This window comes from Crassostrea angulata, chromosome 2 (genome assembly GCF_025612915.1).
Source record: "Crassostrea angulata isolate pt1a10 chromosome 2, ASM2561291v2, whole genome shotgun sequence".
In the NCBI taxonomy this organism is placed as follows: Eukaryota; Metazoa; Mollusca; class Bivalvia; order Ostreida; family Ostreidae; genus Magallana; species Magallana angulata.
The window spans coordinates 28321953-28341981 of NC_069112.1; the positions used below are offsets into that span (position 1 = coordinate 28321953).

The 20029-nt window shown below is 31.9% G+C and overlaps 2 protein-coding genes across 2 annotated transcripts in view; one reads left to right on the forward strand and one right to left on the reverse strand.

Moving 5' to 3' along the window:
* Window positions 1-20029, forward strand: part of LOC128171686 (multiple epidermal growth factor-like domains protein 10) — a 295355-nt gene that overhangs the window by 26893 nt on the left and 248433 nt on the right. The window lies entirely within an intron of this gene.
* LOC128171690 (multiple epidermal growth factor-like domains protein 6) lies at window positions 721-6701 on the reverse strand. Its single transcript, XM_052837462.1, has 8 exons — window positions 6382-6701; window positions 5518-5760; window positions 5052-5189; window positions 4334-4474; window positions 2791-3015; window positions 1924-2166; window positions 1458-1595; window positions 721-887 (listed from the first exon to the last, which is right to left on the reverse strand). Exons 1-8 carry the CDS (start codon window positions 6548-6550, stop codon window positions 730-732), a joined length of 1455 nt encoding a protein of 484 aa, XP_052693422.1. The 5' UTR covers window positions 6551-6701; the 3' UTR covers window positions 721-729.

A 20029-nucleotide genomic window follows, 5' to 3' on the forward strand; every position in this document is an offset into this window, starting at 1 on the left:
TATCTTCAAGATTGGTTACTTTTCAATTTCATTTCATCTGTGAAATAGATTCCTGTGTTTTTACACTTTAATTACTATCCTATCTGTGATTCTGAACAATATTTCTTCTTACAAAAATAAGAATGAATTTCAGATATATATTTTTAAGTCTTATATTGTACTAGTTAAAATTGGTTGTTTCGGTATAAAAACAATTTAGTGCAGGAGTCAGGCTATATGAAGTTTTATTTCCTCGGGAAAAACGATTGTTTTTAAGGAAATAAATCGTCATATCTTCCGAATATTAATACAAGCTTAATAATATATATACTGAAATCAGATGAAAAAAACCCTTAACGTTTCGATAAAATATTATCAAGTATTGTTTTTTTAAACCTGCTTAATATAACTTTTGGTCAGAATAACAATGAGGAGAAAAATATTCAAGACAACACAATTTAAAATGAGTTTACTATCTTTGATAGAGTTGAGTTCAGCTTCAGAATAAGATCAACTAAATAACTTCATAAAATCGTATACGCATCTTTTGGAAAGTGCAAAATTCAAAGTATTTGATTTACTTTAAACACTGTACGTGCATTAAGTATCTTTTGGAGATGCAAACTCGGATTTTTTTTTTCATTTTACATGCAATAAATCTACAACTTATGGAAAATTCAAATTCAAAATAATTTGGTAACAACGTTTTATGGTAACGAGCGTTTATGCATGAGATTTGCATTTAAATAATTAGTCTCCATGAATGCCTTTTTCACACATAGATCCTGTCCATCCATCAGCACAACCTCTCTCACACAGACCAGTCACGTGATTACAGGTGGTACCGCCTCTACAGTGTCCTTTACACTGTAGACTACAGCTGACACCATACCAACCTTCGATACATTCTATATAAAATATGCGAAACAAATCATATTAAAACATGACTTTGAAATTAAATCTTTTTTATTCCATGTAAGATTGCATTTAATCAGTTGAAGTTGAAGAAAAAAAGGTCCCTTTAAAAGGAACTCAAAATATAAATAATGAAGACCGGAATGCTCAACGTAGTTTATGCACATATAACTGACTAAATACTCAGAGGAATGGTTACATATATACATACTTGAGGAATTAACTTTATAACGTGATAAAGGCAATTTGGCTTTAGAAACCAGTGTGGCCAACAAAGATATCATTTTAAAATCATTTTTTCTTTATTCAAGGGCTTTGACAATAATGTTGCCTGTTAAAATTCCAACCTTGTAATACATTCCGGATTCTTCGGACAAAATATTAAAATTGTAAAATGACAAACGATTCAGAATAAACATTAATGTTAACTTTACAAGTAACACTAAATTGTTTTTGCAAGGAGCTTGATTATGAAATGTTAAACACCGATACACGTAAATATGTTTTGACCATTTTTTTGTAAAACGCTTAACTATATTGAACAGTGAAAAAATATATCGTACTTGTACTGCAGGTTTGTCCCGTCCATCCAGACTTACAGCCAATACATGATCGGTTTTGAATGTTACAAATGCTGTCTTTACAGTTGATGGGACATGGGATGTTGCAGTTTTCCCCATAAACACCAGATTTATTACAACCTATCGTTTCAAAGAAACGTGATGAATTGTTTCCTAAATAATTTATTTACTACAAATATAAGTTAATTTTTTCATAGCGAAAATAAGATATTCGTATCAAAACGTTACTCCATAACATGGTTTAGAAACAAATCATATATATAATCTAGATTGTCTAATAATATGCTTGTTTTTAAGCTGCTGTTACCTCATTGTTGCATTCACTATGGCTAAAAGATCTGCTGCAAATAACCATATTTTCAACAATTGTCTGTGTGGCATTAAAAAAAGTGTAACATGATTTGCCAACAGAATTGTTGTGCGCATTTTATAATTTTAACTTCGGTACCTTGTACAATAACTTCGCACAGTTCAGTGAAGACATTTTGAATTTCATATCCGTCAGGGTAGGTAACTCCATCAAGTCGATCATTGTAAAAGATGACGTAACGCCCCTGTCCTGTACACGTGGTTGTAAAATTTAGGGGTGGTAACTGTGGTCCGTCCTTGTAGCACAGAGTTGAACCCTGTATATCACCAGTAGTTGATACATACAAAGAGAATCCAGCAAAACGTCCACGTTGTCGATAACCTACAGTATAGGGTTCCAATGCCATCCATTTCAGTCAAAAGATGTTTAAATTTCTTAACAGAATTACAGAAGAACATTATCTTGTGTTTATCCTAATGGTTTACAAAATAAAGGTAACTTAAATATATCTCTCTTAATCTATTGATTGTAAAAAGTAGGTGGTAGGAGTTTTCAAAGTGAATCCCATTATGTTTTAAACTGAGGGTTTTATCTGTTAAAACACATTTATTTGTTATGTGCTTTGCTAAAACAGGGTTTGATTTCAAAACGATGTCAAGTATTCGTAATGATACGTGATCACAGTGATAAGAATTTACAAAACTTAAAAAAAACTGCGTGTTCTGGTTTTTTTTTCTTTAATTTTGCCTTCAATATCTATTTTCGATCGACATGGCTGAGTTTTCTATAATAGAATATTATGAATATTTAAACAAGAAAAAACCCATTTCGTACTATATTTTAATTAATATAGCTTGTGATTTATAGTTCTTAATAATTCTCACTTTAATATAGTTTAAATGCATATTGATACTGGTTTCCTAGTAATTGCTTTTTAAATTAGAATCTGCAAATTATTATTTACGAACACAAGTATCAATACACCATGAATACAAAACTACATACCGTATCCGTCGTAGTTTTTAAACAGTATGTTAATGCTGTAAATACTGTACACTCTACCAAGGTCAACTTTCCACCATACGCTGTTGTGAGGGTTGAATATTCCTACCTCTGTTGTTTTCGTACAAGTTGTTGTGTTTCCATCAACTGCGTTATTTGCATCATAATACATATAACCACCTGGATAGGTTTGGGATTGAGTAGCGATTTTTCTGTAGGCCAGATCATCTGTACGAAAAAAATAAATCTCAAGATATATTGCGATATTTGGAGATAAATTTTGTTAATGTTTTCTGTTATAAGGAGTAAGTCAATGCGATGAACTTTCCTGATTTATGCAGTGTTTATGCAGTTTATGCTTCAACTTTTTTGTCATTGTGTTGTTCCGTGTTGCTATTAATTAAACGTAAGTCTACTTATCTTTATCGGAACAACTGATTTTTTTCTTTAATAAAAGATATTACTCAACAAGTAGATTTTCAAATCGCTTTATGGATATTTTATTATATTTAAGCATGTCAAAATTTTTCTATTTAAAAAAGATTGATTTGAAATATTCTTCAGCAGCTTTTTAATAAAAGTAGATGAAATTCGTGTTATTTTTTTTATTAGTATGATCCAAACTTCGATTTTGTAGACTACTTTGCATTTTAGTTACATGAAATTTGTTGTATCTGCACTAAATTAATTGATACAGAAATTATTACAAATATAAACTGAGTCACATACCATATGTAAATACAAAAGTTAATCCCACAAGATGTAAAAGAAATGTAATTATATCCATTGTTTCCGATTATTCAAAAACACGTCTTAACATATGCTTTTTATCCCGGAAGATTAAGAAAATACAGGACAACACCAATAATTATCGCTGGTCTTCTTGTGATAAAAAGACACTTCAACTTGAAAATTCGTACAGATAGCTTATCGAGCCTGTTTTTTTCAAAATACACCCTTAGCATTTATGTCAACAGAATAAAAAACCTTTACATATCAGCAGGGTATGCTGATTTACCGAATTCATTTCATTGATTACATAATTAGTACTACAAAGTTAAAGATTGATGTCCAAGTATATCGTATAATTATATAAAATATACTATTCTCCGTCCTATGTAATATAAACTTAAAAATTCGCCTACCTGTGTGATGTAAACACTAGGTGTGTGATATAAAAAAAAATCAGGGAAGTTCATTATAGGTGGAATATATAGACACGGAGCGATTTGTTAACAAAAATCACTTACCGCATGATGTTTTTGATTGTTTTTTTTTCTTTCATATTTTTTATAAGTATATGACATAAAAATCATAACATGGCAAATTTTATATCGCATTTTATTTTAGCCCTCGTTCGCTGTATATCAGCCCTCGAGCCTGGCGGCTCTCGGACTGATATACAACAACCTCAGGCTAATAAAGGATGCGATATAAAAATTGCCATGTAATAATTTATATTTTGATTTGAATATTGGTTAACGATTTTATTTCGTTGATGATAGTGCATGAGGTTCGCATTAAAATAATTAGTCTCCATGAATGCCTTTTTCACACATAGATCCTGTCCATCCATCAGCACAGCCTCTCTGACACAGACCAGTCACGTGATTACAGGTGGCACCGCCTCTACAGTGTCCTTTACACTGTTGACTACAGTTGACACCATACCACCCTTCGATACATTCTATATAAAATATGCAAAACAAATCATATAAACACATGACTTTGAAATTAAATCTTTTTTATTCAATGTAAGATTGCATTTAATCAGTTGAAGTTGAAGAAAAAAAGGGTCCCTTTAAAAGGAACACAAAATATAAATAATGAACACCGGAATGCTCAACGTAGTTTATGCACATATAATTGACTAAATACTAAATACTCAGAGGAATGGTTACGTATAGACATACTTGAGGAATTAACTTTATTATAACGTGATAAAGGCAATTTGGCTTTAGAAACCAGTGTGGCCAACAAAGATATCATTTTAAAATCATTTTTTTTTTCAAGGGCTTTTACAATAATGTTGCCTGTTAAAATTCCAACCTTGTAATACATTCCGGATTCTTCGGACAAAATATTAAAATTGTAAAATGACAAACGATTCAGAATAAACATTAATGTTAACTTTACAAGTATCACTAAATTGTTTTTGCAAGGAGATCGATGATGAAATGTAAAACGCTGATACACGTAATTATGTTTCGACCATTTTTTTTGTAAAACGCTTAACTATATTGAACAGTGAAAAAATATCGTACTTGTACTGCAGGTTTGTCCCGTCCATCCAGACTTACAGCCAATACATGATCGGTTTTGAATGTTACAAATGCTGTCTTTACAGTTGATGGGACATGGGATGTTACAGTTTTCCCCATACACACCAGATTTATTACAACCTATAGTTTCAAAGAAACGTGATGAATTGTTTCCTAAATAATTTATTTACTAACAATATCAGTTAATTTTTTAATAACGAAAATAAGATATTCGTTTCAAAACGTCATTCCATAACATGGTTTAGAAACAAATCATATATATAATCTAGATTGTCTATTAAGATGCTTGTTTTTAAGCTGCTGTTACCTCATTGTTGCATTCACTATGGCTAAAAGATCTGCTGCAAATAACCATATTTTCAACAATTGTCTGTGTGGCATTAAAAAAAGTGTAACATGATTTGCCAACAGAATTGTTGTGCGCATTTTATAATTTTAACTTCGGTACCTTGTACAATAACTTCGCACAGTTCAGTGAAGACATTTTGAATTTCATATCCGTCAGGGTAGGTAACTCCATCAAGTCGATCATTGTAAAAGATGACGTAACGCCCCTGTCCTGTACACGTGGTTGTAAAATTTAGGGGTGGTAACTGTGGTCCGTCCTTGTAGCACAGAGTTGAACCCTGTATATCACCAGTAGTTGATACATACAAAGAGAATCCAGCAAAACGTCCACGTTGTCGATAACCTACAGTATTGGGTTCCAATGCCATCCATTTCAGTCAAAAGATGTTTAAATTTCTTAACAGAATTACAGAAGAACATTATCTTGTGTTTATTCTAATGGTTTACAAAATAAAGGTAACTTAAATATCTCTCTCTTAATCTATTGATTGTAAAAAGTAGGTGGTAGGAGTTTTCAAAGTGAATCCCATTATGTTTTAAACTGAGGGTTTTATCTGTTAAAACACATTTATTTGTTATGTGCTTTGCTAAAACAGGGTTTGATTTCAAAACGATAAGTATTCGTAATGATACGTGATCACAGTGATAAGAATTTACAAAACTTAAAAAAACTGCGTGTTCTGTTTCTTTTTTTCTTTAATTTTGCCTTCAATATCTATTTTCGATCGACATGGCTGAGTTATCTATAATAGAATATTATGAATATTTAAACAAGAAAAAACCCATTTCGTACTATATTTTAATTAATATAGCTTGTGATTTATAGTTCTTAATAATTCTCACTTTAATATAGTTAAAATGCATATTGATACTGGTTTCCTAGTAATTGCTTTTTAAATTAAAATACGCAAATTATCATTTACGAACACAAGTATCAATACACCATGAATACAAAACTACATACCGTATCCGTCGTAGTTTTTAAACAGTATGTTAATGCTGTAAATACTGTACACTCTACCAAGGTCAACTTTCCACCATACGCTGTTGTGAGGGTTGAATATTCCTATCTCTGTTGTTCTCGTACAAGTTGTTGTGTTTCCATCAACTGCGTTATTTGCATCATAATACATGTAACCACCTGGATAGGTTTGGGATTGAGTAGCAATTTTTCTGTAGGCCAGATCATCTGTACGAAAAAAATAAATCTCAAGATATATTGCGATATTTTGAGATAAATTTTGTTAATGTTTTCTGTTATAAGGAGTAAGTCACTGCGATGAACTTTCCTGATTTATGCAGTGTTTATGCAGTTTATGCTTCAACTTTTTTTGTCATTGTGTTGTGCCGTGTTGCTATTAATTAAACGTAAGTCTACTTATCTTTATCGGAACAACTGATTTTTTTCTTTAATAAAAGATATTACTCAACAAGTAGATTTTCAAATCGCTTTATGGATATTTTATTATATTTAAGCATGTCAAAATGTTTCTATTTAAATAAGATTGATTTGAAATATTCTTCAGCAGCTTTTTAATTAAAGTAGATGAAATTCCTGTTATTTTTTTATTATTATGATCCAAACTTCGATTTTGTAGACTACTTTGCATTTTAGTTACATGAAATTTGTTGTATCTGCATTAAATTAATTGATACAGAAATTATTACAAATATAAACTGAGTCACATACCATATGTAAATACAAAAGTTAATCCCACAAGATGTAAAAGAAATGTAATTATATCCATTGTTTCCGATTATTCAAAAACACGTCTTAACATATGCTTTTTATCCCGGAAGATTAAGAAAATACAGGACAACACCAATAATTATCGCTGGTCTTCTTGTGATAAAAAGACACTTCAACTTGAAAATTCGTACAGATAGCTTATCGAGCCTGTTTTTTCAAAATACACCCTTAGCATTTATGTCAACAGAATAAAAAAACCTTTACATATCAACAGGGCATGCTGATTTACCGAATTCATTTCATTGATTACATAATTAGTACTACACAGTTAAAGATTGATGTCCAAGTATATCGTATACTTATATAAAATATACTCTTCTCCGTCCTATGTGATATAAACTTAAAAATTCGCTTACCTGTGTGACGTAAACACAAGGTGTGTGATATAAAAAAAAATTCAGGGAAGTTCATTAGAGGTGGAATATAGACACGGAGCGATTTGTTTACAATAATCACTTACCGCATGATGTTTTTGATTGTTTTTCTTTCTTTCATATTTTTTATATGTATATGATATAAAAATCATAACATGGCAAATTTTATATCGCATTTTATATAAGCCCTCGTTCGCTGTATATCAGCCCTCGAGCCTGGCGGCTCCCGGTACCTTGTACAATAACTTCGCACAGTTCAGTGAAGACATTTTGAATTTCATATCCGTCAGGGTAGGTAACTCCATTAAGTCGCTCATTGTAAAAGATGACGTAACGCCCCTGTCCTGTACACGTGGTTGTAAAATTTAGGGGTGGTAACTGTGGTCCGTCCTTGTAGCACAGAGTTGAACCCTGTATATCATCAGTGGTTGATACATACAAAGAAAATCCAGCAAAACGTCCACGTTGTCGATAACCTACAGTATAGTGTTCCAATGCCATCCATTTCAGTCAACAGATGTTTAAATTTCTTAACAGAATTACAGAGGCACCTTCTGTTGTGTTTATCCTAATGGTTTACAAAATAAAGGTAACTTACATCTCTCTCTCTCTTAATCTATTGATTATAAAAAGTAGGTGGTAGGAGTTTTCAAAGTGAATCACATTATGTTTTAAACTGAGGGTTTTAACTGCTAAATCACAATTGTTTGTTATGTGCTTTGCTTAAACAGGGTTTGATTTCAAAACGATGTCAAGTATTCGTAATGATACATGATCACAGTGATAAGAATTTACAAAACTTAAAAAAAACTGCGTTTTCTGTTTCTTTTTTCTTTTAATTTTGCCTTCAATACCTATTTTCGATCGACATGGCTGAGTTATCTGTAATAGAGTTTAATGAATTTTTTAACAAGAAAAAAAAACTATTTCCTACTATATTTTAATAAATATAGCTTGTGATTTATAGGTCTTAATAATTCTCACTTTAATATAGTTAAAATGCATATTAATACTGGTTTCCTAGTAATTGCTTTTTAAATAAGAATCTGCAAATCATCATTAACGAACACCATTATCAATATACTATGCATACAAAATTACATACCGTATCCATCGTTGTTTTCAAACAGTATGGTAACGCTGTAAATGCTGTACATTCTACCAAGGTCAACAATCCACCATACGGTGTTGTGCAGGTTGTAGATTCCTATCGCACTTCCGGAAATGGCAGCGAGCGACAGGTGCGTGTAAACACAAGCTCCGCAATTTTACAGGCATATTCTTTATATTGCCTTGCTTTTGAGTGAATGGAATAATTGGATCAACGATATGTAACGGTGATTTTGTGCTCCACATTTATTTTGAAGCAGGGAACAAGTGGTATGTACATTATCTACCATCTACATTTATCGGTAGTCGTTGAGCACTAGTCGAACACTCATACGTAACGCCTTTGCATGGCTCAGAGAACACGGGCTGCGAGTAAATCTGCCCCAGTGAAATCTCCTGTTCATTTATCTACGGATAACTCACTGAATAAAAGCATGGGCAACGAAAAGAAAATTTCGAACTCTCAGGATGATGTATTGAGAGATATAGTTGCGGAATTGAAAAACTTTAAGGAATGTGTCGGCAAGACAGTAAAAAATGATGAATTAAAAACAGTCATAACATCGACAATAAAAGAAATTTTAAATGACCACAAAGTGGAAATGGAAGAGTTGTGGGACGAAAAAAATAAAACACTCATCGATATCATAGATGCCCCAAAAAATGAAATTGAAAACTTAAAATCAAAAATTCATGAAATGACAACAGAAAATGAAGAGTTAAAAAAAATGGCACAATCCGCAATGAGTAAGGCCAATTGGAACGAACAGTATTCGCGGAAAAACAACATTAAAGTCCATGGGGTGAAAGAACAAGCGGCCGAGAATACCAAAGCTGTTGTGCAAACTTTGATCAAGGAAAATACGAATGCGACCCTGAATGATGAAGACATCATTGCTATTCATCGTATCCCAGGAAGAAAAGGCTACGATCGACCGATCTTAGTAAGACTAAAAAACAACAATTCAAAATCGGCTATAATGAAACAACGATCGGAGATTAAAAGGAAATCTAAGGGTGCATATCGTCTCAGTGATGATGTAACAAAACTTAACTCCGATCTCATCAACAAATTGGCAAAGAATGACCAAATATCGTCCGCCTGGTATTTTAATGGACATGTTTATGGCCAGGTTGGAGGGGTTAAAGTCATCTTTGACATTTATGACGATGTGGAAGCAAAAATCGGTGACATTATGTTCTGTAAGAATTCCGGATAAAAGTGTTCCGTACTGATGGGCCGTCCGATTAGTGACACATGGTGACTTCCGGTAACATTCTACGTATATTATTTTGACTGATAATAGGTTGCCTGTATATATGCAGGAGCGTGTGTGCTGTCATCACAATGTATATGCTTTTTACTTGTCCTTTCCCTAATATACTTTTTCTTTATCCTCTTTTCTTAATCTTCAATCTTTTCTTTCAATCTCAAATGCATTCGAGTCCCGGTTCCGGTGAGTATCATTTATCGAATTTGAAGAACCTCTTATTTTTGCTACCTAATGGTTAAGATAATATCCGTTAATTGTCAAGGGCTTGGCGACGTTGCAAAGCGCAGGGATGTTTTTAATTACTTGAGATCATTGAAATATAATTTATATTGTTTGCAGGACACACATTTTACAAAAGATAATGAAAATGAGGTCAGAAATTTATGGGGATCTCAATGCTATTTCAGTTCCTTTTCTTCAAATTCTAGAGGAGTTGCTGTCCTTGTAGATAATAATTTTGATTTCAAGGTTCTTGCTGAAAAAGGTGATATTGATGGGAATTATTATTACTTAAGATATCTATAGAAAGCCATGATGTATTATTATGCAATATTTATGGTCCAAATACGGACACCCCGCAATTTTATGAAAATATACAAATGCACATTGATGATATGCAATGCCAGAATGTTATCTGGTGTGGAGATTTTAATTTGGTTTTAGATCCTACTATAGATTGTTATAATTATAAGGGTATAAATAACCCAAAAGCTAGAAATAAGGTTTTAGAGATTATCGAGACTTACGCATATATAGATCCTTTTAGACAGTTACATGAAGACTTACGTAGATATACATGGAGGAAACGATCCCCTCTTAAGCAAAGCAGATTAGATTTTTTTTTGATATCTGAATCATTGTTGTCTAGTTTAGAAACATGTACAATAGAATCCAGTTACAGGTCAGATCATTCGGCCATAAGTATATCACTTGTCTTTAATGATTTTAAGAAAGGAAAAGGGCTGTGGAAATTTAATAACTCCTTACTGTATGATAATGATTATTTAGAGTGTATTAGAGATTTTATACTTCAAGTTAAGAAACAATATGCTTTACCAGTTTATAATATAAACAATTTACACCAGTTGCCAGATGAAAATATTCTTTTCACCATTAATGATCAGTTATTCCTTGAAACATTGTTAATGGAAATACGAGGTAAAACTATTTCTTATTCATCATATATTAAAAAGAAAAAAGATAAACAGGAAAAAGAATTGGTGAAAGAAATTAAAGACATTGAAAAGAATATTTCTGAAAGCAATGTAGATTTACTATATAACAAAAATCAGGAATTAGAAAAGCTTAGAAAACATAAATTACAAGGCAATTATATTAGAAGTAGAGCAAAACGGATTGAAGAAGGAGAAAAACCATCAAGTTATTTTTGTAAACTGGAGTCCAGGAATTTTATTAGTAAGATTATACCAAAATTGGAGTTGGATTCAGGGGAGGTAATATATGACCAGACAAAAATCCTGACTGAAACTAAAAGCTTTTATACAAAATTATATGAAAACAAGTTAGATAATGTCAACTTTGGTTTAAATAATGAATTAATATATGCTGACATTCCTAAATTGTCCGAAACGGAATCAGATTCTTTAGAGGGTGAAATTACTTTTAGTGAGTCTTCAAAAACACTTTCTAGTATGAAAGCTAATAAATCACCTGGATCTGATGGTTTTTCTTCAGAATTTTTTAAGGTTTTTTGGAAATACATTGGTGTTTTTGTTGTTAGATCTATAAATTATGGATATAAAAATAATATATTATCAGTCACACAAAGACATGGTGTAATTACTTTGCTACCTAAAGGTGACAAAGCTAGACACTATATTAAGAACTGGCGTCCTATAACTTTATTAAATACTGTGTACAAAATTGCATCTGGGTGTATTGCTGCTAGATTAAAAAAATATTTACATAAAATTATAAATCCAGATCAAACTGGATTTATGTCTAATAGATATATTGTAGAAAATACAAGGTTAATATATGACATAATGCAATATACTGAAGATGAAGAAATTCCCGGTCTTTTATTGCTTATCGACTTTGAAAAGGCTTTTGATACCTTATCTTGGAATTTTATACAACAAACTTTCGATTTTTTTAACTTTGGTCCCACTATTAGACAGTGGGTTAAGATTTTTTATACAAACATAACATCTGCGGTTAATCAAGGTGGCACTCTCTCTGAAACTTTTAATATTCTGAGGGGGTGTAGACAAGGAGATCCATTATCCCCTTATATATTCCTGATTTGTGCAGAAATTTTGGCGATACAAATTAGAAAAAATGAAAAAATTAAAGGTATAACAGTTGGTAATATAGAAAAAAAGATTTCGCAACTTGCAGATGACACCTCGATTATCCTGGATGGAAGTGAAGAAAGTTTATTAGAAACCATTTCTACATTACATAGATTCTCGGAAATGTCCGGCTTGTGTATAAATTATTCAAAAACTCATACTGTATGGATAGGTTCCAAAAAAAATAGTAATGATATACTTATTTCTAATAGCAAGTTGAATTGGGGATCTACTAAATTCACCTTGCTTGGAATAAATTTTGATGTTGATTTGCTAAATATGCCTAGTATTAACTATGATCCAAAACTGGTTAAAATTAAGTCTATCCTTAAACAGTGGGAGAAAAGACATTTAACTCCCATTGGCAAGATTACAGTTATTAAGACATTAGTGCTGCCTTTGTTGAATCATATACTAATGTCTATCCCAAACCCATCTGTCTTTTATTGTAAAGAATTAGAAAAGCTAATTTTTTCATTTATATGGAATGGCTCAACTCACAGAATAAAGAGGGATGTTCTTGTTCAAAAATATGAAGAAGGTGGTCTAAAGATGATAAATATCAAAGCATTTATATCCTCCATGAAATTATTCTGGGTGAGACAGCTTATTGTTACAAACAGGGGGTTGAGTCAATTCATACTTAATTTTAATCAAAATAAATTTACATCATGTGGTATTGAATACATTAATATACTTTTGAAATCATTAAAAAACAAGTTCTGGATAGATGTGTTTAAGGCATGGGTTGACCTGCATAATATATTAAAGTCTGGTGCAACTGCAGACTCACCTTTATTTTATAACCCTTTGATCCATATTGGAGGGAAATCTTTTTTTAATAAACAACTATTTGATAATAATATTAGATACATCAATGATATCATTGAGGAAGGTAGTACTTTTCTTAGTTTTGATAAGTTTTGTGATATGTATACGAATGTAAAGGTCAACTTTTTAGAATATGCAAGTATAATCCATGCTGTAAAGACATACATCAGAAAATTGGGTGAAAACCAAACTTTAAGAAAATTAGCAAACCCGCTTATTAGAGAAAACATACATAAAGTTATGAAATGTAAAAAGTCAAAGTTTTTTTTATGATATTTTAAACAATAATACCTCTGTGACAACAGGTAAAAGAAGGTGGAATGAATTATTAGATATAGAGGACATGGAATGGAAATTAATCCATAAACTACCTTTCATAATAACAAAAAACTGTAAACTTCAATGGTTCCAATACAGAATAATTAACAAAATTTTAGCAACAAACTCTTTTTTATTCAAAATTAAAAAAATAAACTCTAAAATGTGTACCTTTTGTCACCGAGAAGAGGAAACTATAGAACATATACTGTGGGATTGTGAATGTGTTCAATCCTTTTTAGAACATTTTAAACATTATTTAGAAGAAAAAATCAATTTTCAGGTTACATTTACCAAGAAAACTTTCATTCTAGGCATCCTTGGTAAAAACAAAGATATCCTTAATATCATTTTTATACCCCCCGCAAACAAAGTTTGGGGGGGTATATAGGAATCACCTTGTCCGTCCGTCCGTCTGTCCGTCTGTCTGTCTGTCTGTCCGTCTGTCTGTGCATTCGTGTCCGGTCCATATCTTTCTTATGGAGAAACATTGGAAGTTCTTACTTCACACAAAGATTGCTTATGACCTAAGGGTGTGTCATGATCTTGACCCAAAGTCATTTGGGCAAGGTCACTGGCAGAAAAAGTGCAAAATTCGTGTCCAGTCCATATCTTTCTTATGGGGAAACTTTGGAAGTTCTTACTTCACACAAAGATTGCTTATGACCTAAGGGTGTGTCATGACCTTGACCCAAGGTCATTTGGGCAAGGTCAAGGTCACTGGCAGAAAAAAATGCAAAATTCGTGTCCGGTCCATATCTTTCTTATGGGGAAACATTTGAAGTTCTTTCTTCACACAAAGATTGCTTATGATTAAAGGGTGTGTCATGACCTTGACCAAAGGTCAATTGAGAAAGTTCAAGGTCATTGTTTCAAAAAAGCTAAATTCTGTCTGTGTCATGTCTTGTATTAATGGAAATATTAGAAGCTAAAAATTAACAGTTTTCAAAAATAAAGCAGTTGTTATTGATAGAAAATGGACAGTGAAATCGATTCATCCAATATTTTCTATAATAGCAAAAATACACGCGTAATGATTTTTTTCTTAGCGGGGGGTATCAATTGTGAGCTTGCTCACAGTACCTTTAGTTCTTTGGTTAAAGTACTATATTTACACAGCAAGGTGTACCGAGAAACGGTTGAGTGTTTCTTATGCAATGTCGTCTTTAAAGCTCTTTTATGAAACACAGAAATTTATTTCTTATAAAAATGGTGAAAATGAGATTTTTGATACTCATTGGAACATCTGGAATACAATTTTTACTTGAATTTTATCTCTCTCTCTCTCTCTCTCTCTCTCTCTCTTTCTCTCAATAAAAAAAAAATTTGCACTTCTGAATAATTATATTTAAAGCATCATAATCATGCGTTGTATTTCTGCAGAATGTGTGAAATAAAAAAAAAAAAAAAAAAAAAAATAATTCCTATCGCTACTGTTCTCATACAAGTTGCTGTGTTTCTATCAACAGCGTTATTTGCATCATAATACATGTAACCACTTGGATACGTGTAGGTTTGGGTTTGAGTAGCGATTTTTTTTGTAGGCCAGATCACCTGTACGAAAAAAATAAATGCGATGGCGTTTTTTGTTTAATGCAATGGCACTTTTTGCCATTTATACCGTTTTCTGCTCCTTTTAGAAAAACGGGCCTATCTTAACCGGAACAACTGATTTTTACTTCTTTTTTGAACAAAAAATAAGATATTACTCAAGAAGTAGATCTTAAAATCGTTTTATAGATATGTTATTATGTTTGTTTAATTATATTTAATGATGTCCAAATTTTTCTATCTGAACAAGTTTGCATTTAAATATTCTTCATCAGCATTTTAATTAAAGTAGATGAAATTCATGTTATTTTTTTTTATTGTTATGATCTATAGAATTGATTTTATGATTTCCAAATTTATTTTCCAAATTTATCAGAACAGGTTTTTCATTTCTTCCAATTTCGTCAGGACATATTATTTTCGTTATGTGATGCAAGGCCGCCATACCTGTAAGAACCGTAGACTACGGCGTAGTGAAGTTTGAACTGTTTATTTAATAATAATAGATGTATCAGAAAATAATCAAGGTAATTACCATTTGCATTGTTGTTATACACAGTAATAATTTTTTGCGTTTCCCCCCATAGTGTATTTTTGTCGTTTAAACAAGTTTCGATATGTAAACAAAAAGGGTGTGGAACATCGGTCAAGTCTAAATTTTCTACGCTAATACTTTCGTACATTGTTTGTTTATTACATCAAATATCATCAGGTCAGGCATCATTATTATTATCATGGCTAATCTAATTTTTCTGTCAGATGTATACGTGTACATCATAGTAAGTTTCGTAATTTTACTTTTTATTGTAGTCAATCTTTTCCTACATTGATAAATAAAAGGAACGGAAATGAATTGGCTGATGCGATACAAAGAAGCAGTTCATAGTATTACACGATCCAAACTTCGATTTTGTAGACTTTGCATTTTAGTAACATGAAATTATTTGTATTAACAATAAAGTAATACATTTAAAAAAAACAATTACAAATATAAACTTAGTCACATACCATAGGTAAATACAAAAGTTAATCCCACGAGATGTAGAAGAAATGTAATTATATCCATTGTTTTCGATTATTTTAACAAAACGTCTAAGCATATGCTTTTGATCACGGAAGATAAAGGAAATATAGGACAGCACCAAAAATTATCGCTGGTCTTCTTGTGATAAAGAGACACTTCAATTTGATAATTCAAAGTACACTCTAAAAATTTATGTCAACAGAAATAAAATTTAAATATTAGCAGGACATGCTGATTTACCGAATTAATTTCATTGATAACATAATTACTAACCTTACTTTTACACTTATTTAGACATTAAAGTAATTGTTAAATAGGCCCCACAGGACATCTTAGTATTTAGTTACATAATTCAACCTGTTAATCTTTTTTTCTTTTTAATATATGATGAATAAGAAATAATTTTACCTCGTATTTCCATTAACAATGTTTCATGGAATAACTGATCATTAATAGTGAAAAGGATATTTTCATCTGTCAGCTGGTGTAAATTGTTTATACAACAACGATTCAGATAAAAAAAAATCTAATATGCTTTACTTAAGAGGGGATCGTTTCCTCCATGTATATCTAGGATCTATATATGCATAAGTCTTCATCATTTCTAGAACCTTATTTCTAGCTTTCGGGTTATTTATACCTTCATAATTATAACAATCTAGAGTAGGATCTAAATCTAAATTAAAATCACCACACCAAATGACATTCTGGCATTGCATATTATCAATGTGCATATGTATATTTTCATAAAATTGCGGGCTGTCCGTATTTGGACCATAAATATTACATAATAATACAACATGGCTTTCTATAGATATCTTAAGTAATTAAAAAATCCCATCAATATCACCTTTTTCAGTGAGAACCTTTAAATCAAAATTATTATTTACAAGGACAGCAGCTCTTCTAGAATTTGAAGAAAAGGAACTGAAATAGCATTGAGATTCCCATAAATTTCTGACCTCATTTTCATTATCTTTTGAAAAAGGCGTGTCCTGCAAACAATATAAATTATATTTCAATTATCTCAAATAACTAAATACATCCCTGCGCTTTTCAATGTCGCCAAGCCCTTGACAATTAACGGATAATATCTTAACCACTAGGTAGCAAAATAAGAGATTTTTCAAATTCGATAAAAGATACTCACCGGAACCGGGACTCAAATGCATTTAAAATTGAAAGGAAAAATTGAAGATTAAGAAAAGAGGGTGAAGAAAAATTACATTTGGAAAAGGATAAGTAAAAAGCATATATATTGTAATGTCAGCACACACGTTCCTGCATATATACAGGCAATATATTATCATTAATACACGTAGAATGTTTCCGGAGTCACCATGTGTCACTAATCGGACGGCCCATCAGTACTAAACACTTTTATCCGGAATTTTTAAGGAACATAATGTCACCGGTTTCTGCTTCCACTTCGTCATAAATGTCAAAAATGACTTTAACCCCTCTAACCAGAGCATATACATGTCCATTAAAATACCAGGCGGACAATATTTGGTCATTCTTTGGCAATTTTTTGATGAGGTCGGAGTTAGGTTTCGTCATCACTGAATCGATAAGCACCCTTTAAATTTCCTTTTAATCTCCGAACGTGATTTCATTATAGCCGATTTTGCATTGTTGTTCTTTAGTCTTACTAAAATCGGTCGGTCATAGCCTTTTCTGCCTGGGACACGATGAATCGCAATGATATCTTCATCATTCCGGGTCGCATTCGTATTGTCTTTGATCATAGATTGCACAACAACATTGGTACTCTCGCCCGCTTGTTCTTTCACTTTTGTTTCAAAGAATTGGTGTTAGAAATTCAAGATATTGAGAGGAATATTTCTGAAGGCAATGTAGATTTACTATATAACAAAAATCAGGAATTAGAAAAGCTTAGAAAACATAAATTACAGGGCAATTATATAAGAAGTAGAGCAAAATGGATTGAAGAAGGAGAAAAACCATCAAGTTATATTTCTAAACTGGAGTCCAGGAGTTTTATTAGTAAGATTTTACCAAAATTGAAGTTGGATTCAGGGGAGGTAATATATGACCAGACAGAAATCCTGACTGAAACTAAAACTTTTATGCAATATTAAATGAAAACAAGTTAGATATTGTCAACTTTGTTTCAATAATTAATTAATATATGATGACATTCCTAAACTGTCCGAAACGGAATAAGATTCTTTAGAGGGGGAAATTACTTTTAGTAAGGCTTCAAAAACACTTTCTATTGTGAGGCTTCAAAAACACCTTCTATTATGAAAGCTAATAAATCACCTTGATCGGATGGTTTTTCTTCAGAATTTTTTAAGGTTTTTTGGAAATACATGGATATAAAAATTATATATAATCAGTCACACAGAGACATTGTGTAATTACTTTGCTACCTAAAGGTGACAAAGCTAGACACTATATTAAGAACTGGCGTCCTATAACTTTATTAAATACAGTGTACAAAATTGAATCTGGGAGAATCGCTGCTAGATTAAAAAATATTTACATAAACTTGGACATTTATTGTCTTCCTCTGTCATGAGGGTACATGTAAGTGGCTACAAAAAGAAAATAAGCCGTCTTACAAATTATTACATAAAACAGACAATTCATAAGCAAATCACAAGTTATGCAATAGCCAATCCACGATATACATTATGCCAAATTATGAAAATACACGAAAACGGAGTTTTATGACCTTTAAACAAATTACATTCAATTTTTATACTGTACTATATCGTTTGAAGTTTTCACTTGATATAAACAAAATTGTTACTAAAATAATGTTATATAATATATTCTACCCAGATTTTACATGATGTCAACGCAATGTGCGTTTGTGCACTTTTCTATGATTTACACCAATTATGCAAATATAAAGGATTAACAAAGAATGACACTTAGCGTTCACAATATTTAGACAGCGACTGACATTTTGCATAAGAAAAAACTTGCTCTTTTGGCCTGTATACAACACAGAGATGGCAATTATTCCTAAAAACAAATGCGGGGGTCTTTCCGGATGTACACAACAAACAGAACAAGGACAATGTAAAATTCAAAACCTGGACAGATATATTCCGTATCATTACATTATCGTAGTTTTTGTATGTAAGTAGCGTGCGTTTGATGTGAGATTTTAAAAGATTAGTGCGATTGTTTCTCGACTTGTTGCAATAATGCTGTTGTCATAGGAAAAATCCCATCGTGAGCCCTGGACCGGTAAATGTCCGAGTAAAAGTAAACTGGCGACTTCGAGAGAATAATGACGTATATCTCCGTTATTTTGAGACCCATCAACTTGAAATTCGGCATGAGTGTATCTCGGACAATACTTTTATGAAAAATTCATGCATAATTCGAGTGTTTTAAAATTAATTGATTTATTAGGCTTTAAAGCGAGCTGGTAGTTTTTTTATCTGGGTCAGAGTTCGACCCCTTTCTTTATTTATGGTAACATTGAAATTAGTGTTAAAACGGGCTTGGCCCCTGTGGTTAACCCCGAGTGTAATCTAAAGTTAGCAAGGGAAATACTAAAGACGATACTATAAAATAATTCCTGGTAACAATATACCTATATCATAACTCTTCATACGTACATTAACATAACTCTTGTCCCTCATGCTGGCCTGCACCTACCTTTAACATGATTCTACTCCGCGTCGAAAACAAATCGAAGTATGTGATCAGACTTCACGACAAGATCCGATTTCTGGTGGAGCTTCTTCGTCCCCGAGACAACGTTTAACCAGTATAAAATGGACAAAGCCATGTAAATATGTATCGGTGTGCTATATGCGACGCGTGTACTATACCGTATATCCGGTAATTTTCTCGATGATCTAATTTTCGGTATATCTTTTAAGTCGAAAGTAAATTATATCATGTATGAATTTTCTATAAGAAACTTTTTAAATCGCAAATAAAAATGTTACTGATTTTCCCCAATTTCGCAAATTTTGTGACACGCTCATAAATATTATGGCTGGGTTTGTTTATCTCAAGAAGCACAGGTCACGTTAAATCTCGCGAAGTTTCACACTCCCGTGTTCTCTCCCTAAT